Genomic DNA, 24,487 nt, shown 5'->3' with positions numbered 1-24,487 from the left:
AAATCAAAAATGCTAGACATACAAACAAATACATAAGTTTACAAACTCTTTCTATCTACCAACCAATCACAAACTTGCCCCCTCCCCTGGTTTTCAGGGGAGGGTGGGCCGCCTCCCCACCTATTGACCAATCTAGTTAACCCTTTTTGTAAAACCTTGTAACTCATTTGTACGTGTAGCATTACTGATACCAAATTTAGAATGTTAAATTTACAATCAGAATAATCACCAGCACATGTGGATGGATGGACGGTTGGATGGCGTTGCATGCGATGCAGCGTACTGACCTTTATTATGGGGGTCAGCTCGGCTGCATGTTGCATGCATGCTGCGGAGAAGAGAAGCCGCAAAAGGCCAGGCCCTACCAGCCTACGCGCAAAGATCAATTGCGCAAAGATATATATCGGTCTTGCTGACCCCAACAAGGAAAGGTGCCATGGCATCCACACATGTATCTTCAACATGAACTAGTAGCAAACAACCATGATCTACTTACAACTGATGAAGCAAATTAACTGTTCGATAGATAAAACCAGGAAGGAATAACGACACTATCTCTCGCACATACTTTGAGAGCGACACTTTATTGTCCTAGACCCATCTGAATCTCACGACACTTTGACGACTGGCTGACTCATGGCTGCAGCATAAGCTCCGACTAACTGACAAACTAAACTCGATCGACGATCTGCCTCCCTTAACCATTATCCAAACCACCATGCATGCATGCTGCGCTCCTTCACTGCGCCCCGGCGTCCGGCAGGTGGCCGCTGCTACTCTCGCCGATGCTCATCTTCAGCTTGTGCTTGTCGGCGCGCTCCTCGGCGGCGCCATCTGCGGGCATTGCGCTCCAAACGGACGCCGTGAACAGGGGCCGCTCGTGCCACATGAGCGAGAGGCAGCCGCCGATCTCCTGGACGCGGAACCCGGCGGTGGAGTACATGCGGACAAGCTTGGCCGCCTGATAGGCTGCGCTCGGACCCAGCGGCACGTGGGTGAGACCCATCCGCCAGAGGCGAGCGCACCAGCATGCGAGCGGCTCGTGGCGCTCGGTGCGGGCGCTGCCCTCGCCGCAGACGATGTCGAAGATCTCCCTCTGCACGTACGCGTCGGCGCCGGCTCCGTTGCCGATGACGCCGCCGCGGCTCGCGGACATGGCCTCCATGGAGTCGAGCACAGAGCCATAGTAGAACATGGCGTTCTCGAACCGCGTCGGCAGCCTCGGCTTGTTGTGGTCCGCCTCCTGCTCCACGACCGTGAAAACCCTGGGCTGCATGGACGCGATCCAGCCGAGCACGACGTCGATGGGCGTGGGGAGAGACGTGGACGCGGCGTCCGGGTCCACCAGGAGGCGGTGGAGCTGGCAGATGGAGTTCACGGCCACCGCCTCTCCGGGCAGGACCTGGAACATCCATGGCTTGAGCTGGTCCAGGCTATCGTCGGTGAACCTTTGAAACGAGAAGGGCACGTTCATGGCACGCGCGAGCTCGGCGAGGCGGAGGCCAGCTTCGTCGACGGCGGGCGCGGAGCCGATGCCGGTGATGCGGACGGACGGCGGGCCGCCGGGACGGATGGAGAGGGCCTGGATGAGGGTTGTCCACTGCACGCCCTGCTTGATGGCGAGATCCACGACGTGCACGCGGTCGCAGCCCTCAAACGCCTCGAGGATGGCCTGGTTGGCCGTGAAGTGTGCGAACTTGAGGTATGGCCCCGCGTCATAGAACTGACGGTAGAGCTCGCCGGCGCGCTCCGGTGAGGCGTCCAGCGTGAAGGAGGAGTGCGGGGACGCCGGGAAGAGGCGATGGGCCAGCGCGGCGGCGAAGTGGCTGGCGACACGGCCGATCCCAGTGGTCGTCGAGACAGACGTCGCGAGCATCGTGCGCGCCTCGGAGAGCTTGCCGGCCGCGACCGCATAGTCGCCCGCCTCGATGGCTTCAGCGCACTTGTGGAGGATGTGGATGAGGTAGAGCGCGATGTTCTCCGCATCCTGGCGCCTCTTCGCTCCCGCCTCCGCAATGGTCGGCGGGACCGTGGCCAGGACTGCGGGCGCGTACGTAGCCGGGTCGGGGCAGTACGAGGCGTCAGCGCTGTTCCTCGCGGCGTCAGCGCTGTTCCTCGCGGCGGCGGCGCCCTGGACAGAGTGGAGAGGCAGCGTAGCACCGGCGCCGGACAGGGAGGCGGCGGGGGCGGGTTCCATGCCCTGCCAGCTGAAGGCGAAATGGGCCATGTGTTCCTCGCGGGCGAGCTGCGTGAAGGCTGTGAGTGCTGGCTGTGTGTGAGCGTCCATGTCCATCCTTTGGGCATATTTGTAGGTGTGGAGAGCGCCGATTGGGTGGACACGTGGAGGTGGGGATAGCGCCGTAGCGAAGCATTTTGATGGCGTCCGGGAAACCGTGGATGTGCGGGCGGGGGTTGGGGAAGCAAATTGGATGGTTCACAATAGACGGGGGGCATACAGCTGGGTCGGGCCGGGCTGGGGTTTGGGCTGGGCTTACACCAAGCCCAATATGATCATGGCATGCTTGGGACTGAGAAAACCATTCCGTTTTAGAAAAAAGGAACTGAAAAACATATTAGTTTATTTGTTTTTAGAATACATATGTGTATTCTTGAAATTTCTAAAAACACACACACACACAGATGTGCAAGCTTTTTTTCCACACTTCTGGCCCGGGCCTCGGGTCGAAAACTAGGGCCCGGGCCCGAGCCCGGCATGGCACGAGTGACGTAAGTGCATACGTTTTCGGTCTTCAGGATTGATATCAATTAATTCATGAAATTAATCCCTGCAGTGACCGTCGATTCCAGCAAGAAAATAGTTATTGTCGATTTTGGAATTATTTTAATAAATTGATAAAAATAATTGATGGCAAAAGATTGATTCCTAAATTAGGTCTAGATTTAATAATCTAGTAAACTGCGTATCGTGACGCTGGATATGAAAATATCTTATTAAATTACTAAATTAAACTCTACCGCACTATTAATTTTGGAATTAATTGTTTTTAATAGATAGTTGAAAATAATCACTATCGCAATGGTCGATTTCCAAATTTAGAATATTAAATTTACAATTAAAATAATCACTAGCGCATGTCGATGGATGGACGGATGGATGGCGATGCCAGCGTACTGGACCTTATGACACTCCAGCTGTGTCACCCGGGCACGCGTTGTCCAGGCAAATCAGACAGCACAGAGCCGCCTCAAGAAACTCCCGCCGCGAGCCACCCAGCAGTGGATGGCCTGGAGGCTCTATTCGCCCTCGAAGAGCCCCACGAGGCGGGTACTCCACATCCTTTATAGGAGTAATATCAAGGAGTGTTTTTGTGCTTAAATGTGCAAATTCGCATTTTTGTATGTGTGTGTGGTTCAAGTGGAAAAATTGTAGTTTGTCTAAAATACTTACGTGATTAATATGTTATATTCTACTTGTGTATTTCTAGAAAAATGGTCAAGCTTTTTATTCTTAAGTAATAAATGAATGACAAAAAGTCATGTCTCCGTACCGTTTTGGGAGCTCGCCTATCCTGCTCAAATTTTGGGCAGTTAAAAATTTTACCGGGGAGGATTATAGGTGGCTTTAACTCAAGAAAAAAAGATGGTCGCCAAACATCTGAACCAAAAACAAGACAAATTAAGCGGAAAAAATACCAAGACAAATTTAACACTGGACATGCATAAATTGGTTACTCCAGATTACTCAAGGCAATTAAACTTAGCATAGCTTTATAGCTTCCAGCTAAATTTCCAAACGAGAATGCTCTCCAAGATGTATCAAAGATACAACTGTGAGTACTGGACAACTGATATAGAGATGGGCTACACTTTTACTGATCACTTCACAAGATGGCATGACAAGAGATTGATTACACTATAAATCTATTCCATGTTTGAAAAAGATAGCTCATCAGCAAACTGGAAAGCATAATAACCACATATGCATCTACCATTTCCTAACCAGAAAATACATCCTTGAACTGGAGCATGAACAATCAATACAGATTCATGGGCAATCAATATACTAGAGACTTGATCGAAACGATGAGTTGACGCCGTTTCTGTGCTTTTCTGTCTGGTCAATCTCTCAGTCTTTCTTGAGGAGATCATAGAACACCACAGGTTTCCTGTGGTTCTTGCTGCAGGCTTCCTGCAGCCAACGTAAAGCCACGGGACGTTTCAGTGATCAGTATAACAAAATCTGTTTTTGTCGAAACAACGGATGGAATGCAGAGATTTCGTAGTAAACGGTTATTTCTTTTCAGGATCTGGAAGAAAAGGGAGTAAAGGATTCCGCATTTAGTTGTTTCTTTGGACAAAAAGTTGAATCTTGCCTGCATTGCGAATGCGATGTGGAGCAGAGTCGCCTCGGACCACGGCCTGCCGATGAACTGAAGACCTATGGGCAGCCCGCCCTTATCTTGCCCAACCTGGCATGTTAACTTGTTATCGCAATGTGTAGATTCTTTTCTGAAGAAGGTAGAACATGTTTAGAGATCTGTTACCATGACTGTTATCGCCGGCAAACCAAGGAAGTTCCCTGCTATCGAGTACCGAATCAACGCGGCTTTGATTGGAGAAAACAGAGCACCAAGTTAGGGAATTAGCTCACGCAAGAAACATGGAAATTAGGAAACGCGGCTTCTGGAACTGTTTGCTGAATTCTGTTTTTTAGTAGCTACCTCCGTTTATGTAGTCGAGTTCACCACTGCTTAGCGCGTCATCTTGTAGTGTGTAGGCAGTCACACTGCACGAGGGGTTGATAATCTATAATGAACACTAGATTTTATTGTGTGTATTGCAGGAGTGATGAACTGAAAGTAAATACCCAGTCATCGGCGAGACGATGACATCTGCTGTCTTGAAGATCTCTTTGTGAAAGAACATCTGACGGTTCCTGAAAAATCCCGTGGCCAGATATCAGATTATACCAACCATGAATAAATAGTAACAGAGCATTCAATGTTACTACAACGATTTAAATATCTGTGCACTATCCCAAGAAGGTAATACTGCTATATTTACTAAAAAAAGACTATCTTGCAAAATGACAGCGCACCGGAGTCGTTGTGAGTTCAGGTAAGCTCTGCTGCTGAATGACCCGTAGACAGCCAGCGCGACTCTCACGTCCCACCCGATCTCGGACCTCTTCCTGGCATAGTTCACCCGGCATGCCAAGTCAGTTCAGCCACAAGCTGTACGCATTTCAAATGCAAATAAGAATAATAGCAGTAAGTAATTTCAGTGGCTTACAGTTTGTCGAGATACTTTGCAAGCGAAGCAGTGCATTCTGATCCGATCGTCACGTAGTGCGCGAGCCGCATTTCCTCAATCTCAGGGACCGTCACATCCAGAGTCTAGCAGCCAAGAAATCATCACAAGAACAACTCAAAAAACCCTCCAACCACCGGCAAACTTGAAGATATCATGGGGGTTCTTGAGAGAAATGCCACCGCAGGATCTTAACAATTCCTTACCTCCCAGCCGTATTGTGCGTGCAGTGTCTGAAGAGCTTTGTCACAGCAGGTTCTGATGTCCTCGGAACTGTCGTTAAACCACTGTAAAAAAAATCATAGTGTTAATGAGCTCACTGTGAGTTGAGGAAGCTTAAATAACATGGTGTCTGCTTGACTGGTGGAGGCACTCGTTACCTTTCCATATTTTGCTAGCCTGACATTGCTAATCGAGGGTGTCGACGTCAGCATAGGCAGATTCAGCTCAGGCTGCACAACAGGGGCTTGTCAGCAATTCAAAAACAATTACTGAACGATGAATGCTGTGGAGGTAAATATAGGGACTTGAAGTAGCAAGAGCCGTTTGATTTACCCGCAAGTAAGATGGTTGGGACTGATCAACAATGGCCGAGTAACTGAAATTGACAAATTAAACAAGACATTTAATTCCTGTTTTACTTATCAGATCAGCAAGATTGACATCAGCAGTTTGTGTGACAGAGAGAGAGAGTGGTCACTGACGCTACGACGGCGTCCTCCACTGTCCCTGCCAAGATCCCCGCCATCCCGACCGTCCAATTCAGTGGAAGAACTCTGGAAAATATTTGCACTCGTACACAGATCAGTGTCAAGGTCTCGAAATGTTGATTTCACAACGGCGATGGTAGATAGTGCACGGCGTACCCGGCGTTGGAGAGGCGTCCGGCGGTGGGCTTGAAGCCGACCACGCCGCACAGAGCTGCCGGCATCCGGACAGAGCCTCCTCCGTCGACGCCGAGCGCGACGGGGCAGAGGCCAGCGCAGACCACGGCGGCGGAGCCGCTGGAGGAGCCCCCGGCCACCTTGCCGACGTTGTACGGGTTCCTCGCCGATCTGCACCCATGAACGCCGTCAGCACGCGCACGAGGCATGGGGGTTAGTTAGGAGACGTGGCTCGTGGGGATGGCGCGCAGCAACGTACCCGTGGTGCGGGTTGATGCCGCTGGTGCCGGCGCCGAGCTCGTGCATGTTGGTCTTGCCGGCGAGGACGGCGCCGCATGCGCGCAGCTGCGCCACGCACGCCGCGTCCGCCTCGCACGGCCGCGCCTTCCCCAGCCACCGCGTCCCGCCTGCACATGCATTCAAACCGTCATCGTTGCTGCTTTCAGTTTCAGAAAGAAGAAAAACATCCCAAAATCATCCATCCGTGACTGACTGAAATGTGAATGAGATCGTCTGAACCCTGAAACAAAATCATGCAGCAAACTTATTAAGGTGCGCAGTGCCATCGATGCCGTTACCTGTGGTGGGGTAGGGCAGGCAGTCGATCTCGTCTTTCACCGCCACCAGCACGCCGTCCATCACTGACAGCGGTGTCCCTGCATGCGGTTCAGGTACAAAAATGGAAACTGTGAATGAAAATCTGACAAGTGAGTGAAAACCTAAAGGGTATACATGCCCATTAATTTCAAGAACGGTAACCAGTCCGGCAGATAGAGAGCCAAATATATGGGAGCACGCAAAAAGTTACACCCAGTCCAAGCAGGGGCTTAACAGCAATTGAATTGCCAGATAGTGAGAACAAACCCACCACCCTGACTGTAATTTTACTGTTCTAATAAAAAAACTGTAACTTTACTGGCAAACAAATTGGATATGAGTAAGCCAATGTGATGCGGCTCTTATGCTAGCTATTGTATACCAGTAATCGTGTATGTGCAGAGCATGTTTTGACTGGTGCATAATTTTCTTCTCAGTTAACGGAGATCAGGATCTGTTCTGCATTTTTTCACGCACACAAGGTATTTCTTTCTTTCCTCCCTCCGTACCCACGAGGCTACATGACCTAACACGAAATCTGAGATCTCTAGACATAACTCCTGCCGAAGCACTGATTGAGCTGCAATCACATGCGCTAACAACTAACATATTGGTTGCGTAATAAATGTTGAGATCTTCAGCACGCGGGTAGAACAATCATCGCACAAATCCCAACTCGTTGCTAATAATACTGCTAGTAGTGCAACACAGAATAGCCTGTCGAAATGAGGAGAATTTAGTACGAATTTGAAGAGAGATGGTCCAATCTAGATGAAAATGTCCTTTTTCCATGTGGTGTCGAACTCTACAACCATGTCCAACTCAACTGAACATCTTCAAAATCCTCTAAAATTCCAACCCTTCAAAAACTACATGTGTGCCCTGTCACACTTACGCAATCAATCATTTCCCACTGTGCAAAACAGAATAAAAATCCCCCGGAATGCGACATTTGCCATGCTAAAGCTGTAGCCACTCGCAGCCCCTCGTTGTCTCCTAGACAACGACATGTAACCAATAACATTTATTCGACCAGCTCCCTTCACTCGCCGTTCCGTTTCCTCTATACGATCAATCAATTTATCTACGGGATAAGTTTTTTCAGCTAATAGGATGGATAAGCTTTGTGTTACCAGAGGTCAAAACTGAAAAACTCAGCAACTTGTTGGTCAGGTTCTGGTTGTGATGTGTTCTTGGATGGGGTGTATGTCTATGTATCCCTTGGTTGGTACCAAGTGGGTGCCCAGTTTGGTTGGTGATGGGTTCATGTCAAAGCAAAAAAAAGAGGGTAAGAACCAAGACAAGAAAGGGAAAGGTGATTTGTTGGTTGAGAACAGTTCACAGTTCATCCCTAGCTCTGTTGGCTCTTGGTTGAGGTAATTTATTGGATGGGTAAATGGTATTTTGTTTCTGCCATCATGCTCTGTTTTCTATGCTTCCGTTTGCGCCATCGTGCTCTGTTCGATCTGATATAATTTGATGATTGATGCGCCGTGTGAAAATATAAAACGCGGGTTTGATTTTTACCTGTCTGGTATCTGAGGGTGGATTCTTCGGCCTGCTTCAAGACGTCCTCAGGGTTGCAGCTGATGAAGAAGGCCATGTTCATGGTAGGGCCTGAGGACTCCTTCACTGCGGCCAGGAACCTCTTGGCCACCTGCAAAACACTGTGCCCTTGCTCATCCTCCATAATTCACTTACCAGCGGCCATACATCATGCAGTAATTAAGAGAGTGCAGGCTCAGCCCTGCATGGCCCCTCTACAGTTCACTAGCCATGGCCCCTCTACATTTTATGAGGAACGAATTACTATTAATCCTAGGACTTTACTGCTGCCAATATGTCATTTTTATTTATTTACTTTTGTGCCGAACATGTTCATATTGGCAGTGTGCATCCTAACTATGCAGAGGACGGGTGTCGCCCAATGTGATTGTATCCAGTGGACGCTACATTTTGAGTTAATAAAAGTGCCGTTCGAAAAATGAGGAAGGAATTACTGTGTGAACCTTACACCTGCTGTCAACAACAGCAATGCATGCAGACCTAGAACGGACCTGGACAGGCGTGGTCTCTCCCGAGCTGTAGGCCCTTGAGAAGTCCATGATCGTCCAGCGTTTCAGGCTGGACGACGGCGGCGCATCGGCGGCGAGCGTCGACTCGAGGCGCGCGGGGAGGCAGTCGACGGCCTCCCGGACGCGCTCCGCGGGCGACAGGCCGGGCTTGGTCAGGCTGACGTTCTGCTCCGGGGTGTCTGCATTGCGGCAACAGCAGCAAACGGTTTTTCTGAATCAGAATCAATCAGGATGAAACTTCGGTGCTGACAGACACTGATCAAGGAAGGAATTTGGTGCTTTTCAGAGTGCAGTGCAGCAGGGAGAACCTTCCCAGCGGTGGGTCGAGGTGAACAGTGGCGGCTCAGGGATCTCGGCTTCGGAGACAAGCTGCGCACAGAGCAGAGCAGAGCGTCAGAGAAGAAGCAGAGCATTTCAGCAAAAGGTAAAAATATCACAGCACAGAAGAGTGAATTGTCTGTCCAGAGATTGTTTCGGTGAAACTGTACTGATCAATGGTTACAGGTGAACAACATCATCATCCACATGCATGTGGAGGTGAGGATTACTAGAATTGCGAGGCTCAGGCTGGGAAAAAAAAGAGAAGCGTTCATCACAAGTGAAGTGCATGCACCTTGTTGATGAGATTGTCTTTCTTGAGGATGTGGAGCAGGACCCAGCCCACCACCGGCATCTCCAGGACCCACACGAAGATCTTCACCAGCATGCCGGCGACCCGCGGAGCTGGTCAACGGAATTCACAATTCAGAATTCAGCAGCAAGAAGAGAGGAGGACGAGTAATCCCATGAGGCCATGATTGAGCGAAATTGAGGGGCCGAGCCGAACCTTTGACATTGGGGCTGATGTAGAGCTCGGCGCTGCCGGGGCCGAGGTCGACCTCCGGCGCCGGCCGGTAGACCTTGGCCGAGGAGCCGAAGAGGCCCATGGCAGCAGCGGTGTCTGAGTCCCGAGGAGCCCAGGAAAGATAGAAAGGACAAGAGCGGTGTCTGTCTGGCAGAATCCCGAGGAGTCCCGAGAAAGATAGAATTGGCGGTTATATACTGCCGGGCGCCGATGAGGAGGAGGAGGAGGAGGACGACGACGACAACGAGGAGGGAGGGGAGGGAGAGAGGTGGTTTATTATTTACCGGAGGACAAAAAGATGAGCGATGGCGGATTGATTGAAAACTTCTAGACGACCGAGCGAGTGAAAGCGAGTCCTCCTTTTCTGGGTGGGGGCACGGGTGACGGGTCTGGGTGGGCGGAGACCCGGTTTGCTCGGGAACCGGAGGACGGCGGCGCCGCCGGCGGCCGTGGGATGCAAGGCAAGGTGGTTGGAGGGTGGAGCATGCATGGCTCCTGCGGCGGCGCCGGCGAGTTTGGGTAGGGTCAGAGTAGGAGCGGGAGGACTGGTTTGACTAGTCGGCCCGGCCCGGGCATGTGGTGTCAAGTCGGGTCGGGTTTGCTGCTACGGCCCGACCGGACCCGGGACCCGGGTCCCCTCTTACTTTTCCTCTTGTTGGAGATTTGGCGGGGACGAAAACGGTTGCGTGGTTCCCAACGGTAACTTCCGGCGAGGCCAAGGTTTGCGTTGCCTTGTGGATCACCATCAACCCTTCTAACCTTGATTTAAATATGTTTATCCTTATGTTTGTTTTCTTAACCTGGCAGCATCACTCTTTCTTGCAGACGTACTAAAGAATGTGTTAACGGAAATTTTCAGGAAATAAACTTCTCGAGGAATTCAAGGAATGAACTCAGTTTTGGCGTCACTTCAAACGCCATAAATGAAAAAATAATAAAGGTAATAATTTACCAGGGTTATGAGATTTTTATAACTAATTTCAAAGTCGTGTTAGGCACCAAGGAAATACTGATAATAACGGAATAATTTATCAATGAGAGAATTTCTAGAACTACGTCACTTTAGATGACAAGTACATCAAAATTATAACAACTCATGATAAAAAAATTTAGTCGCACGTATGCACAAGACGGACATATGCTTGGTCGATATGTTTTCTCGCCAAAAAAAAAATTGCTTCGCCGATACGATCAAGACCATTGGTCTGGAACTGTATTCGCTTAATTGGCACAGCAGTTTCTAAGGCCCCCGTTTTATCTACGTCTTCCGTCTAAGAATTGCGTAATGCCCAGCTGTCAAATCAAAGCTTAGTACCACGATTTTTTGTCGAAAGAGACCCTCTGCCGACTGGAATTGCCAAAAAAGACCCCCTGCGGACGAAATTAACAAAAGAGACCCCCTCACTAGTGGCGGCAGGCGCGGCAGGCGACACGTGTCACCAGCCGCCACGCCGTGAGGCGGCGGGCCCGGCCGCCACAACACGAGGCGGCAGCCCGGTGTATAACGGTGCGTGCACAGTTCGTCGTGCGGCGACGTAACGGGCCGGGTCAGGTGGGCCCGGCCGCCACCAGGTGAGGCGGCCGCCGCTGCCGCTGTCGCTCCCCGGCCAACACGGCCTGCTGCGCGCGCGACGAGACAGCGGGCCCGGCCGCCACTAGGTGAGGCGGCAGCGCTGCTTTGAGGCGCTGATTCCCGTGCGCGTACTCTTTTTCAGGCGCTGATTCTCGTGCGGCGTCAGTTTTGTTGCTTTGCCAGGACAAATTTTACTGTTGCTAACAGGGCTGGTTCCCAGGCGCGGAGGACGACGAATTTCACGTGCGGGAATCACTCTGTCTTTTGCTTCTTTTGCGTTAGCGGATGCGACGGCACTGCGAGAATCTGCAGTGTGACCGACATGAGAACTGTGGCAAATGATGCTCATTCCCATGCTTTGAAAATTGCTGCTGCAGGTGAGGTGACAGCACCCAAGAGCGTGATTTCCGCGCGGGGATATGGACACTGATGCCTGCTTTTGGTTCTGTAGTGCCGACAGTACAGGGATCCTAAAATATCCCGCCTAATTTCCTCTGTTCTCGCTTATTTTCTCGCCATCATTAATCGTCTGAGCCTATAAAAGAAGACACCGAGGCTCTCGTCCAGCCATCCTAGAAATCGCCAGTGCGCAAAGTGTGTACACATTTTTTTTCAGTCGATATGAGTTTGCCTTGTTCGGATCAAAGCATTAGGCCGAGGAAAATGAAGACTGCAAGTTTGCCACCTGGGGTGGTAGTCCTGCGGTGTTGGTGTGGCGATCTTTGCAAGGTGAAGGAGGTGACGGATTTTTCAGATTGGTTGGGCATGAAGTTTTTCATGTGCGCCAATTATGAGGAAGATCCTGCCGTAGCTATTTCAGAGTACGACAAGCCTCCGGTATGGTTTAACCATCACGAATAGATATTGTTGGTATTTTCATTGATTCTTTAGTAACATTCTTGTTTCTTGTTGTAGTCTCCTCCGCGTCTGTGCATGTACTATCGTTGGATTGACACGGAGAAGCCGGCTTGGGCAGTGACTGAGATTCGTGAAAGAAGTCGCCGTGCGTGGAATAGTTTATTTGCGGAAGAGTGACGCGAGAAGGCGGAAGCTGAGGAGAAAGCGGAGCAAGAGAGAGAGTTAAAAGAATACTATGCGGAGCAACACCGTTTTTTTGAGAAAATGGGAAAGAAAAACAGGGAAGAGGCTCGTCGCATGGAGGAGCAGGAACGACAGCGAAAGGAGGCTCGTGAGGCGGAGAGGCAGAGAAAGAAAGAAAGGGCTCGTCAGGCCAAGGCAGCAGAAGAAGCTGGCGATGGAAAAGGAAAATATCCACGTTGGACTCAGTAGATTCCTGTGGTAGTATTTTAAATTTCGCAATCATTTGTATCTTTATTTCTACAGTTTAATGTAGCTTCATTTCAGTAGTTAAATGTAGCTTTATTTAAATTCTACGATGTATCTTATTTTCAGTTGTACCTTATCGTGTTGTATCTTATTTTCAGTTGTACCTTGTCGTGATGGAAAAAATATATAGTTTTAGAATAAAGTAGTGGCATTTTCTTTCCCTCCACTAATTATCGAGCATCGTGCAACAACTATAAAATGAAATTAAGATAGAACATAATGCCTTACAATAAGAGAGTACAAACTAATAATGCAAGTACATCTGAATTAAACGGTACAACTGGAATACAGCTTAAAAACTACATGAAGGCATCATCGTCATCCTCCGTCGATGCAGAACTCTTGCCCTTTGAGGATGCAGAACTCTTACCCTTGGATGATGAAGAACTCTTGCCCTTCGAGGATGCAGTACTCTTGCCCTTGGACGATGCAGAACTCTTGCCCTTTGACGATGCAGAACCCGGAAGCGGCGGCATGAAGATATCATCTTCGTCCTCGCTCTCCTCAGTCCATAAAAATGGATGGTTTTCTGCAGTCCTTCTAAAAGTTTCACTCTTCGGCTCCACAACCTTCTTCCACCTTGTATCCAACCTAAGAAGTTCTTTACGTACCTCCTCATAGGTCCTTTCAGGCCACCCAGACCTACGTAATTGGTGAGCCAACTCATTCATTATGGTGTCACTACCGGTGAGATCGTCCCATGGAACTATCCTATTGTCCATCCTGAAATCGGTAGCTAGCCTCAGAAGAGTGCTACTCATCCCAGGGTGAAAACTACGATCGAAAGGATAATGGGACATCTCGACTACACTACACTCGAATGCTTATCCACCTCCGTATGAAGGGGGTTTTATAGGTAAAGAGGAGAAAATGGCGGGAAAGAACGACTGCGATATGGAGGGAAAGGGTTGGCGGGAACATATGGCGGGAAACGGGTGGCAGGAAGATATGGCGGGAAGGGGTTGGCGGGAAACGGGTGGCGGAACATATGGAGGGAAAGCGTTTGCGGGAAAATATTGAGGGGAAAGCGTTGCTTGAAAATATATTTTTTTCAATGTCTAAGACGGGCAATGGTTGCACAGTATTCATCAGCCAAAATTTTAAAAAAAATTCATTTCGGCCTAACATAAGCAAAAGAGTGGAGCGGGATAGTATGACGGGAGATATAGGCGGGAAAAATTGTTCCTGACCGGTGCATTTTTATTTCAGCATACATAGATGTTCAAATTGAAAAGTCTGATACACACATATGTAGATACAATGGGTCGCGCACGTGCATAGATGAATCACCCTACTTAACGACGACCACCTGGCCTTTCCTTACGACCGGAAGGCGACAAGCGATTAGGTGGCCGGGGCACACGAAGACCGCGGTCGTACTCCAATTCGGCTTCATGTGTCTGCGAGTCCTGCGTAGGTGGTGGAGTCGCGAATCCTTGTTGCGAACCTGAAGCATAATTGTAGGCGTATGGTTGTGACTCCGGGGGATAAAAGATGGGCCAATAACGTCCCCTCCGAAGAACTCTGTAACTAATGACGTAACCGTGTCGCCAAGATCATGTGATGCTCCCCCGGAGGCCTGTGTTGACGCCATGATCATGTGATGCTCCCCGGAGGCCTATGTTGACGCCGCGTTGGGTGTTCTCATCACCCCAATTAACATCAGGTGTGTCCTGCACATAGAAACATTTTAAACAAACTGTTAAAGGATAATATATGATATCATTGTAAATGCATTGAAATGTAAACATGACTACCTGAGCATATCCCTCTCCTACCTAAGCATAGAATACACACTTAGAAACTAATCAAATAGAATAAAAACATCGTGCATGCGAATGAAACCAACAAAAATGGATAGATCTTACCTTAATCTATCTTTTCTTCAACTTCATCATCCTCCAAATCCAACTCTAAATCGCCCTAAATCACGAGTGAAAGTGCTTACTGAGCTTTCTTTTCTCTCTGTACTTAGAGACTTAGAAAGCAAAGGAGAGGAACGAGGTTACAGAGTGCTTGCGCACGGAGCTAAAGCATGGCATATAAAAGGGAGAGGATCCCTGTAGTGTCGGCAGCCTCGGATTCCCACGCGTGAAAATCAACATCATCAGCAACAGCATGCAAGGAGCAAAAGCAAAGCAACAAGCCAGAGTGATTTTCGCCCGTGAAATTCGTCGTTTGCCGCGCGTCGGAATCAGCAAAAACAACACAACGAGCCAGAGTGATTCCCGCCCCGCCAGTTTTCGCGCGTGGGAATCAGTGCCAGGACCTCGCCTTCCGTGCACAGTCAGCGTGCACCAGCTGCTGTCAGCAGGGGTGGCCGCCTCAGCCAGTGGCGGCGAGGCCCACCGGCGGGGCCCGCTCGCATCAGGGCCTGTCGCCCAGGCAGCGACTGCGCCAGGGCTGGCCGCCTCGCCCGGTGGCGGCCGGGCCCACCTGGCCCGCCCCGTTCCGTCGCGGCGCGACGCACAGTGGAGATTCCGTTCGGCTGGCGTGGCCGCCTCCTGCGGTGGCGGCCGGGCCAGCCGCCTCCTGGCGTGGCGGCAGGTGCCACGTGTCGCCTGCCGCGCCTGCCGCCACCGCTGAGGGGGTCCTTTTTGTCAAAATGATCTAGAGGTAGTCTTTTTTGTCAATTCATCTCGGCAGGGGGTCCTTTTGGACAAAAAATCTAGTACCACCCGCAAAAAAAAATCAAAGCTTAGTAGTACGTGGTCACGTCTCTCTGTCAATTGTACTCGGCGCAAATAAATACATAACGCTCCGAAAGGGACTGGACTTTTTCTTTCCTTTAATTCTTTCTTGCATCCAGCTGATGTTTGGTGAATCTAGTTATACATAATTTTTCAAAAATTATATTCATCACAAGCTTTTTCTCTCTCTGAAAATAGTAAATCCTACTAAGTTCTTGGGGTTCAAATCAACATCTGACTAAATGAGTATCTGAATCAAGGATTTATAAGTTCCCCTCATATTTTGAGTAAAGCTTTGACAATAAATTTAACTAGCAAAATATAAGTAGTATGTCAGAAAAATAGTACCATTGGAAACTTGGTTCGAATATGAATCTGAACGTACAACCTTCATGACATATAACTTACATTTTACTAGTCAAATCGACGGCCAAACTTCGACGCGTAATAAACCCAGACCGGAGACAAATATACGCTTGGCCGATAGCGATCTTGGGTTCGGAACTATGTGGGCTTAATTGGTACGGCAGTTTCCAAGGTCACGATTTACCTACGTGTTCCGTCCAAGAACTGAGTGATGCCGGCCCGGCTGTCAAATCAAAGCTTGGTAGTAGTACCTAGTGCGTGGTCACTTTTCACTGTCTCGCAAAAAGGGAAAAACTGTAGTAGTACCGGGCAGAAATAAATACACAGCGGCCCCAAAAAGGACTAGACATTTTTTTCCTTCCTTTAATTCCATTGGACTTGAAGAGAAACTACAGTAGTATGTTTTCCAGCACCAACGGAAGGACTGATTCATACTTCTTCTTTCTTGCACTCGATTGATGCCTGGTGTCTGGCGACAGAACATTTATATCACAAAAATTACATCCGTCAGAAGCTGTGTTTTCCCCCCTCCGTGAATCCTACTAGATTCTGAGGGGAACCGAATATTTGGAGCTAAGGATTACTACTACTCCCTCCCTTCCTAAATATAAGTTTTTCTAGAGATTGCAATATGGACTACGTACAGATGTATATAGGCGTAGTTTAGAGCGTAGATTCACTCATTTTGCTCCGTATGTAGTGTACATTGGAATCTCTAGAAAGACTTATATTTAGGAACGGAGGGAGTACTTGGAAAAGCAATCCAACTCCTTGTCTCACCACAATTTTTTTTAATTTTTTTTACGAAAATTACTACAAATTTATAGACATGAAATAAAAAATAAACCAGGCCAAAACAAAGCTAACATACCTCCAACATCAATCCTACATTGCATGAATCAATAACCAATAAATGTTGCCAACTTCCCTAGAGTATAAAGTGTTTTCTTTTTGTGTGTGTGTGCAAAAATCACCACAAATTTGTCAGACATAAAATAAGAAGTGATCAGGCCAAACAAAACTAACGCGCCTCCTCCTACATCAATTCTAGTACTACTACTACAATGCATGAATCAGCAACCCATAAATGTTGCCAACCGCCCTAGACAATAAAATGGGTGGAATGCATGTACTCCCACAAGTCACAACCACACACACACACAAAAAAAGACGTTCTAGAAGCTCATGAAAAAGAGGATACAAGAACAAACATGGATTGGAGCAGCAGCAACAACCAACTGTTCCAGCATGCAATTGATGTGCTTGCTTGCATAATCTGCATGGCATGGCATGCCCCCATTCAATTCCTCTCTTTCCCTTCTCCCTCCCGTTCCATGTGGAATACGGGTCCTGCTAACTAACCTAAACCCATTGAATAGCCACGGGGTTAGGGATGCATTAACTTGTTTCCCCCCAGATGATGATGATGATCATACGGTGCGGCGCGCTGTGCTCACCCGAAAAGGAGGCCAATCGATGCTCTCGTGTGCTGCTGAATCTTCCATCCTTCTTCTTCCATGCCAGGATTCCTATCCACCATTTATTGTTGCCTGTACATCCAGGCTGAGCCGCCCTCGATGTAGAGGACACTAGACGGCTGCGGTGCGCCCGTGGCCTTCCAATTGTGTAGAAATCATAATAGATTGTGCAGTTTAGTTGTGTATTGGTTTCCCTGGTTGTTACTCTGATAGTATTAGGGAGTAGTTGGTCCAGTTGGGGGGGTTTCCATGTCTGGACTATATGCCTAATAATATCTTGAGTTTCCCTAATACTACTGCTTGTTTGTTACATACATGCCTCTTGATGCCACAGTTTTTTATAGACAACTAATTTCGGTCAAGGATGTATTGGTAAACATGACTGCAGGAGCATCACCTGTGTTGTGGATGAATTGCGGCTGCCGGAGGACGATCTGATGTTAAACAGGACTGCAGGAGCATCACCTGAAAGCATGGGATGTGCATTCATACACAGACGAACTCTGGTGGCGGCGCAAAGTGTTGGTGGTTTCTGGATAATTCTCCCCATGCATCTGAAAAAAAGAAAGAAAAAGGTTCAGAATCAGTACATGATTCATCAACTGCAAGATCAACAAGATGGCATAATTCAATGACAGTTGACACTTGACAGTACAAGGGTTGGTCGAAGATCCTGAACCAGCCAATGCAACAACGTTATTAAACCTACAGGTTGCATCAAACACCATGACTTGACAAGTAAATGGAGTTTTTTCTCTTGACAATAAAAAATTCACTTGATTTTTAAGAACAAAGGACCTGCTCAAGTTCGATTAGGTGTTAAGAAGCATCACAGGGTACAACCTGATAAAGATTCCGTCTGCATGTACACTCTACATATGGTTAGACAGTAGCATTGTGTAGCGGTTGTATTGAGATTTTAGCAGCAGCTTCAGGCACAAGAGTTAAAGTGTACAGAATTACAGAGTACAATAAAAGTACACCGATGGACAGTTCAATTTATAGAGAAAACTTGCAAGTGGCGATCCACAATACTGTATCAGCTGCCAAGGTGTGGATTACAACAGTCAGCTGCTTGTCGTTCCCCACTCAACAAGGTCAGAAAACATATATGGATACCTTTGTTCTGTGGATGTCACTATTGTAGCTGAGCACAGGGTTCTCAAGAAATATTTCATACATTGCCACAGAAAAAATCGGTATTAATCCACTAGTATAATGTGCTCAAATACAAAGTGCTCTCAGCTTCTAAGAGAGGTTTGGTCTTGCCCAAGTACTGTTGCTGAAACAAGCACAACAAGCTATCTCAATGTCAAGACCCAAACATCTATGCAGGGCCAGTACTGATCAATATAATGTGCTGAAATATGACAAATGTGATGAAACGATTACATTATGTGTTGAAACTTCTAAGAGATGCATGTCACAAGCACAGTAAACTATCTCAATGTCAAGACCCAAACATCAATACAGGGCCAATACTAATCCATCAGGACAATGTGCTGAAGTATGATAAATGGGATGAAACTATGGCATTATGTGTTGTAACTTATAAGAGATGCATGTCAAAATGAAAGAAGCCAATAACACTTCAGTTATGAACATAAAGTTGTGAATATACTTTTGGCCCACTTGCCAAACTGGTTCGAGACTATGCTGCAAAATCTGATATGGGTCAGTCTCGGCAACCATACTGCCGGTTGCAAAAAAGCAAAAGGGAAAAAACATTCTGACGGTTCCTAAATGAGTCACCGAGGAGGTGTCCTTCACATTTTCCAGGTATATGGACATCTTAGGTCCAAGTATAACTCAAGTCACAAATTTATTTTTATTTTATTCTGAATGCCTTAGCTTCATGTTTTTCAATTACAAGTGTGAGCCTCAGTTGTAATATTTGCTCCCGTGAGGGCTCAAACCCGGCTGAGTGGGAGCACTAAACAATGCCCCTACCACTGAGCTAGCACTCAGTCCACACTGGCATTATCAAGTCATCTCAAAACACTGAAGTGCCTAGTTTCATGCATACACTATTATTAACATAAAACCTGCAAAAAAGTACAGCTCCGCCCCTTGTTTGTAAGGCGTCCTGCTTTAGACGCTTAAGCGATAGGGCGCCCTGGCAGCGGCCTTAGAAATATGTCCGCTTTAGGCACTTAAGCATTTGCTTTAGGCGCTTAGGGGCCGCTTCGGCGTCAGAGCGGTGATGCTCGCCTTAGGTCGCTTTACCGCCTTATAAACAATGGCTCCACCATTATACAACCTATGGTTGACATTTGACAGGCATTACAATTACAGTTACTCCTATTCAACAGAACAGCATGGAATCCACTACTCTACCCTTCCTTGGTAGAATAAGCTTACTTGATACTTCTTTTGGCAAGTTGTCGGAAGCAAATATCATCTCCAAGAAGCATTACTTCCAGAGACTGGGAGAAACAATATAACATATTAAGACGGAAATAACAGGACCCTTTTTTGACTAGACTGAACAGAGAAAAGATAAATTACTTTTTGTGAGGTCAAGATATGTCCCAGCATCTTGGATAACTTTTCACCATCTTTTGTCATGTACCAAGCTGTAAATTTGCATGGAGCTTCTACATATAACCCAAAATATAAGCTACTACCTCTGTCTCTGAACTGCAAAAACATCTTATATTAAGGGACAGAGGGAGTATGTTTATCTAAGCAGCAAGCAGCCTGCTGGTGAGCATATTGCCATATCGAAACTGTCATTCTACTTGCTAGTAATTCAAGTCACTAATATGTTCTTTTTTTATTCTGAATGCCTTAGCTTCATATTTTTCACTTACAAGCGAGAGACTCAGTTGCAATATTTGCTCCTGTGAGGTCTCAAACCCGGCCGAGTTAGAGCACTAGACAATGCCCCTACCACTGAGCTAGTGCTCAGTCCACACTGGCATATCAAGTACAGTATTACTAACATAAAACCGGCAAAAAAGTGCAGCTCCACCATTATACAGCCTATAGTTGACATTTGACAGGCATTACAATTACAGTTCCTATTCGGCAAAACAGCATGCAATCCACTAGTCTGCCTTTCCTTACTGGAATAAGCTTACTTGATATTTCTTTTGGCAAGTTGTTGGAAGCAAATATCATCTCCAAGAAGCGCATTACTTCAGGGGACTGCAAGGCAGGAACAATATATAGTATTAAGAAAGAAATAACAGGACCTTATTGTGACTTCACTGATAAAAAAGAGAGAAAGAATAAATTACTTTCTGTGAGGTCAAGATATGTTGGAACTGAATTCCCAGCATCTCCGATAACTTTTCACCATCTTTTGTCATGTACCAAGCTGTAAATTTGCATGGAGCTTCTACGCATAACCCAAAACACAAGCTATGTTTATCTAAGCAGCAAAGCAGCCTGGTGGTGGGCATGTTGCCGTATCGAAGCTATCCTTCTACTTGCTAGTGACTACATATATCAAGTTCACAATGCTTGTTGCAAAAGAGTTATGTACTGGTGATTCGGAACTGAGGAGTATTAGCACATGGCCACGTATTATAGTCTTCTTAGCCTGAACCTCCGCATGAACAACTTCCGTCCCTAAAATGGTGGAATTCCTTGGTGTCCCTGACAATTATCTCTCTGCGAACTATCTTAGAAATCATACTCAATATACCGTGACAGCTCTGGCAAGTGTACTGGTTCTTTGTGACAAAAATAGAGGTGCCAGGTGTGGTATTGATGAGACCAAAAGCGACAGCTAGTCTTTCACTGTGGCCACATAAAACGTCATCCTTGGATACTTCTTTATCTTCTAAAGAATAAGATTCAATAGGATCAAAACCAGATGCTTTCATCCTCTCATATATGCTATGTAGAACAGCATTTATTTCTTTGATCTGCGGGTGCGATTCATCACCTGTAAGAAATGCATGAATATCTCCTTTAACCTCAACCCAGCTACACCCATAGTCTTGCTCCAATCCCTTCTCTCGCATGGTTTTTCTCACTCTAGCCACTTCAGCCCATTTGCCAGCATCAGCATATAAATCAGACAAAAGAACATGATATCCAGCATCATTAGGTTCCAACTCAAGGACAAATTTGGCAGCAAGCTCCCCAAGTTCAGTATGCCGGTGTATCCGACATCCGTTCAACAAGGCTCCCCATACAGCAGCATCTGGTGTGATAGGCATTCTATTTATGAAGTCGTAAGCTTGTGTTAATCTCCCAACACGGCTCAGTAAATCCACCATGCATGCATAGTGCTTGAGATTTGGAACAATTGAGTATTCCTCAGTCATGCGGTGAAAAAGTTCCCAACCTTGACTAACCATTCCAGCCCTACTGCAACCACACAATAGAGCAACGAATGTAACTTCATCCGGATGCTCTCCAGTTTCTAGCATCTCGTTGAAGAATGATAAAGCAATATCTCCATGTCCATGAGCAACAAAACCAGCAAGCATGATATTCCAAGATACAACATCCTTTTCACCATGCGCACTGAACTGTGCCCAAGCATAGCCTGTATGGCCACATTTCACATACAAGTCCAGAAGAGCATTGGGTACATAACCTTCAGATGCCAGACCTCGCCTTAAAACATGTGCATGAATCTCTTTACCATACCTCAAAGATCCAGTAGCAGCACAAGCAGCAAGAGCAGCGATGAAAGTAACAGAATTGGGTTTTACATCTGCCAGCATATGCCGGAAACAGAACAGAGCCTCAAAGCACTTATGGTTAAAGCAAAAGCCCGCGATCATTGAACTCCATGATATTACATCCTTTTCAGGCATGTACTTAAAAACTTCGATCGCTTTATCAATGTGCTTGGACTTTGCATACATTTCAAGGAGTGCATTTGCAACTACAATGTACCTGATGAATCCCCTGCTTGTAGCAATCTCATGCAGCTTGATTCCAACATCTACTCGCCCCAAGGAAGCACAAGCAGCAAGAGCGCTTGCTACAGTAACATCATCAGGACTAACATTATTTACTTCCATCAGTGCATACATTTCAAGAGCTTTGTCTGGGAAGCCGTTTTTCTCATACCCTGATATCATGGCTGTCCATGACATGGCATCTCTGGTCTCCATTCTTGAGAATATCGTGCATGCTTCCGCCATCCTCCCAAGACTAGTATACATCTGAATCAAAGAGTTGCAGTACGCAACATCAGTGGCAAAACCTCTTTTTACTGCTAACGCATGCATTTCCTTTGCAAATTCAAGGTCAGACAGCAATCCGGACGCAACAGTCACGCTGGTTATCGTCATGAGATTCGGCTGCACCTCATTCTCCAGCATGTTCAGAAATAACTCCAGCCCCGCCTCCCGCTCATGATTCTCGAAATGCCCAGCAATCATGGCGTTCCAAGAAATGCAGTCCGTCAAGGCCATACCGTCAAACACCTTCCGTGCAGCCCCGACGTCCCCGCACTTGGCATACATGGTCACGAGAGCATTGAGCACGTCGACCTCGACCCCGAACCCAAACCTCAGGACATGGGCGTGCACCTCCCTCCCCATCCTCAAGTCGGGGACGCCCCCGCAGGTGCGCAGCACGCAGGGGAAGGTGTAGACGTCGGGCCTGACCCCGGCCCAGAGCATCCGGTGGTACAGGTCGAGCGCCTCCTCCAGGAACCCGGCCTTGCCGTAGCCGCCCACCATGATGTTCCAGGAGAAGACGTCCCGCTGGGGCATTTTGGCGAACACGCCCCAGGCGTGCCACGACTCGCCGAAGCGGACGAGCATGCTGAGCATGGTGTTGCCGAGGCGGAGGCCGAAGGTGGGGTGCGCGGCGTCGGCGTGCTCGCAGGCGCGCATCCCGGCGTCCGCGGCCCGGCGCCACTCGCAGAGGTGGAAGAGCGCCACGTAGGCGTCCTCGTCGGGCGGCTCCGGGGAGGACTCGAGCAGCCAGAGCGCCTGCGGCAGCTGGCCGTGCACGCAGAGCGCCCGCAGCGCCGCGCTCGTGTCGGAGGCCGCCGTCGACGAAGGCGGCGGCGGCGACGGCGAGACGGCCACGCGGGTGGTGGAGGAGGAGCTGAGGCGCCTGCTCCGCGGGGCGAGGTGGCGCGCGGCGGGCGGGGAGCGGGGCGGGGCGAGGAGGAGGAGGGGAGGGTTCGGTCGCGACGTGGCCGTGGGCGGAGGAGGCATTTTGGGGGGCGGCGGTGGTGGAGGACGAGGAGGCGGCGGGCATGGCCCCGGGGTTTAGCGGAGGTTTGGGGGAGGCGGTGGCGCCATGGTGGCCGCTTGCTTCCGTAGCGCGAATGGATAAGCAGCCGGCTGTGAGGAGGGAACCGAGGTGATTAACGAAGCTCAGAAAAAAGGAAAGTTAGCGGTCACCCGCTGGAAATCCCTTTTCAAAACCTTTCCCCATGCTGGACAGCTGCCCCAGCCCCTCTCAGAAATTTGAGATTTTAGACTTTATGCAATCAAAGTTTTATAAAAGGATAAACTGTTGTCTGACCTGGGCGGCACCCGCTACGATGCCCTCGCTCGGCATGATCTGCGTCGTACCACATTCGCCATGACCGCGAGGGGAATGTATCTGGTGCACCAAGGCAATTGGTGCTATCGGTGCACCGATCGCCTGTTGCACATTCAAAAATATTTGAAAAAATTCAAAAAAATTAGTGTATCGACACAACATAAGTGTATGTTGTCACAAAAATTCAAATCAAAATTCAAAACAATGCTCAAGATACAAAACTGACAAATTTGACCTCAATGTGCTAATGGGCCAAAACTGAAGCTCAACTTGTATTATGTACGATTCTGTGTCAAATTTGTTATTTTCGTATCTCGAGCAATGTTTCAAATATTGATTTAAATTTTTGTGACAACGTACATTGATGTTGTGTCAATGCACTAGATTTTTTTCGGACTTTTTTAAACCTTTTTGAATGTGCAACGGGCGATCGGTGCACCGGTAGCACAAATTGCCTCGGTGCACAAGATACGTCCCCTGACCGCGAGCTCTAGAGCGGCGTGTGAGAGCCTCTCGGCGGAGCAGAAGCACGAGTTGGCCGGGCTAGCGGCCGACTGGTAGGCCCCTCGTGCGCGGCGGACAGATGCTGGCTTGCCAGCGAGCTCGCCGGAGGTTAGTCACGAGGACTAGACGATGGAGGAGGTGTCCGACGACGGGTCGACGCCCCCGCCCACGCTCAACGCTACCATGGCAGAAGAGTGGCCGGCGACCGTAGTGTCGGCATTCCGACAAACGCTGGAGGGCCAATGCTACAACCTTCGAATCCTCGACGAGCACCGGCTAATAGGGGGCAAATCACCGGCAAGTAGGCGAATGACAATGTCATCACGACCATGGTCGCGGAGGATCCAGGCTTCCTGGATGTGCAACGGGCCTTGTACCAACGGG

The 24,487-nt window shown here is 48.4% G+C and overlaps 3 protein-coding genes and 1 long non-coding RNA gene across 6 annotated transcripts; 1 reads left to right on the top strand and 3 right to left on the bottom strand.

Moving 5' to 3' along the window:
• Positions 1-407: 407 nt before the first annotated feature.
• LOC123099707 (DELLA protein SLR1-like) lies at positions 408-2,255 on the bottom strand. The gene has a single exon (XM_044521816.1). It carries the CDS (start codon positions 2,225-2,227, stop codon positions 740-742), a length of 1,488 nt encoding a protein of 495 aa, XP_044377751.1. The 5' UTR covers positions 2,228-2,255; the 3' UTR covers positions 408-739.
• Positions 2,256-3,712: 1,457 nt separating this feature from the next.
• On the bottom strand, positions 3,713-9,966 carry LOC123147721 (fatty acid amide hydrolase). The gene is made up of 19 exons (XM_044567015.1): positions 9,654-9,966; positions 9,441-9,550; positions 9,136-9,196; positions 8,810-9,006; positions 8,280-8,409; positions 6,734-6,811; positions 6,415-6,562; positions 6,138-6,326; positions 5,976-6,047; positions 5,827-5,869; positions 5,652-5,723; positions 5,478-5,558; positions 5,254-5,357; positions 5,060-5,152; positions 4,829-4,897; positions 4,683-4,747; positions 4,506-4,567; positions 4,335-4,430; positions 3,713-4,150 (listed from the first exon to the last, which is right to left on the bottom strand). The coding sequence occupies exons 1-19, from the start codon at positions 9,751-9,753 to the stop codon at positions 4,088-4,090; spliced, it is 1,833 nt and encodes a 610-aa protein (XP_044422950.1). The 5' UTR covers positions 9,754-9,966; the 3' UTR covers positions 3,713-4,087.
• Positions 9,967-11,819: 1,853 nt separating this feature from the next.
• Positions 11,820-12,761, top strand: LOC123099699 (uncharacterized). Its single transcript, XR_006448216.1, has 2 exons — positions 11,820-12,081; positions 12,160-12,761. It is a non-coding gene; the product is annotated as an uncharacterized lncRNA (long non-coding RNA).
• Positions 12,762-13,770: 1,009 nt separating this feature from the next.
• On the bottom strand, positions 13,771-23,425 carry LOC123147706 (pentatricopeptide repeat-containing protein At1g15510, chloroplastic). 3 transcript variants are annotated; one of them, XM_044567009.1, is made up of 7 exons: positions 20,368-23,425; positions 20,209-20,275; positions 19,634-19,765; positions 19,487-19,551; positions 14,460-19,385; positions 14,349-14,369; positions 13,771-14,264 (listed from the first exon to the last, which is right to left on the bottom strand). In XM_044567009.1, exon 1 carries the CDS (start codon positions 23,263-23,265, stop codon positions 20,668-20,670), a length of 2,598 nt encoding a protein of 865 aa, XP_044422944.1. In that variant the 5' UTR covers positions 23,266-23,425; the 3' UTR covers positions 13,771-14,264; positions 14,349-14,369; positions 14,460-19,385; positions 19,487-19,551; positions 19,634-19,765; positions 20,209-20,275; positions 20,368-20,667. The 3 variants fall into 3 exon arrangements, with proteins under 3 accessions (XP_044422944.1, XP_044422936.1, XP_044422927.1); XM_044567001.1 differs by lacking the exon at positions 14,349-14,369; XM_044566992.1 differs by lacking the exons at positions 13,771-14,264; positions 14,349-14,369; positions 14,460-19,385; positions 19,487-19,551; positions 19,634-19,765 and having other exon boundaries at positions 19,874-20,275.
• Positions 23,426-24,487: the final 1,062 nt, after the last annotated feature.

This window comes from Triticum aestivum, chromosome 1B (genome assembly GCF_018294505.1).
Source record: "Triticum aestivum cultivar Chinese Spring chromosome 1B, IWGSC CS RefSeq v2.1, whole genome shotgun sequence".
In the NCBI taxonomy this organism is placed as follows: Eukaryota; Viridiplantae; Streptophyta; class Magnoliopsida; order Poales; family Poaceae; genus Triticum; species Triticum aestivum.
The sequence above is the reverse complement of the archived record's forward strand: the minus strand, read 5'-3'. Positions and strand labels throughout refer to the sequence as shown.

Bases quoted from the DNA above. Each gene is read 5' to 3' on its own strand.
- LOC123147706 (XM_044567009.1), bottom strand. From the start codon at position 23,265: ATGCCTCCTCCGCCCACGGCCACGTCGCGACCGAACCCTCCCCTCCTC.
- LOC123099707 (XM_044521816.1), bottom strand. From the start codon at position 2,227: ATGGCCCATTTCGCCTTCAGCTGGCAGGGCATGGAACCCGCCCCCGCC.
- LOC123147721 (XM_044567015.1), bottom strand. From the start codon at position 9,753: ATGGGCCTCTTCGGCTCCTCGGCCAAGGTCTACCGGCCGGCGCCGGAG. The intron at 6,812-8,279 runs GTAAAAATCAAA...AACCGCATGCAG, and splicing joins CACCCTCAGATACCAGACAG to GGACACCGCTGTCAGTGATG. The intron at 6,563-6,733 runs GTAACGGCATCG...ATGCATGTGCAG, and splicing joins CCTGCCCTACCCCACCACAG to GCGGGACGCGGTGGCTGGGG.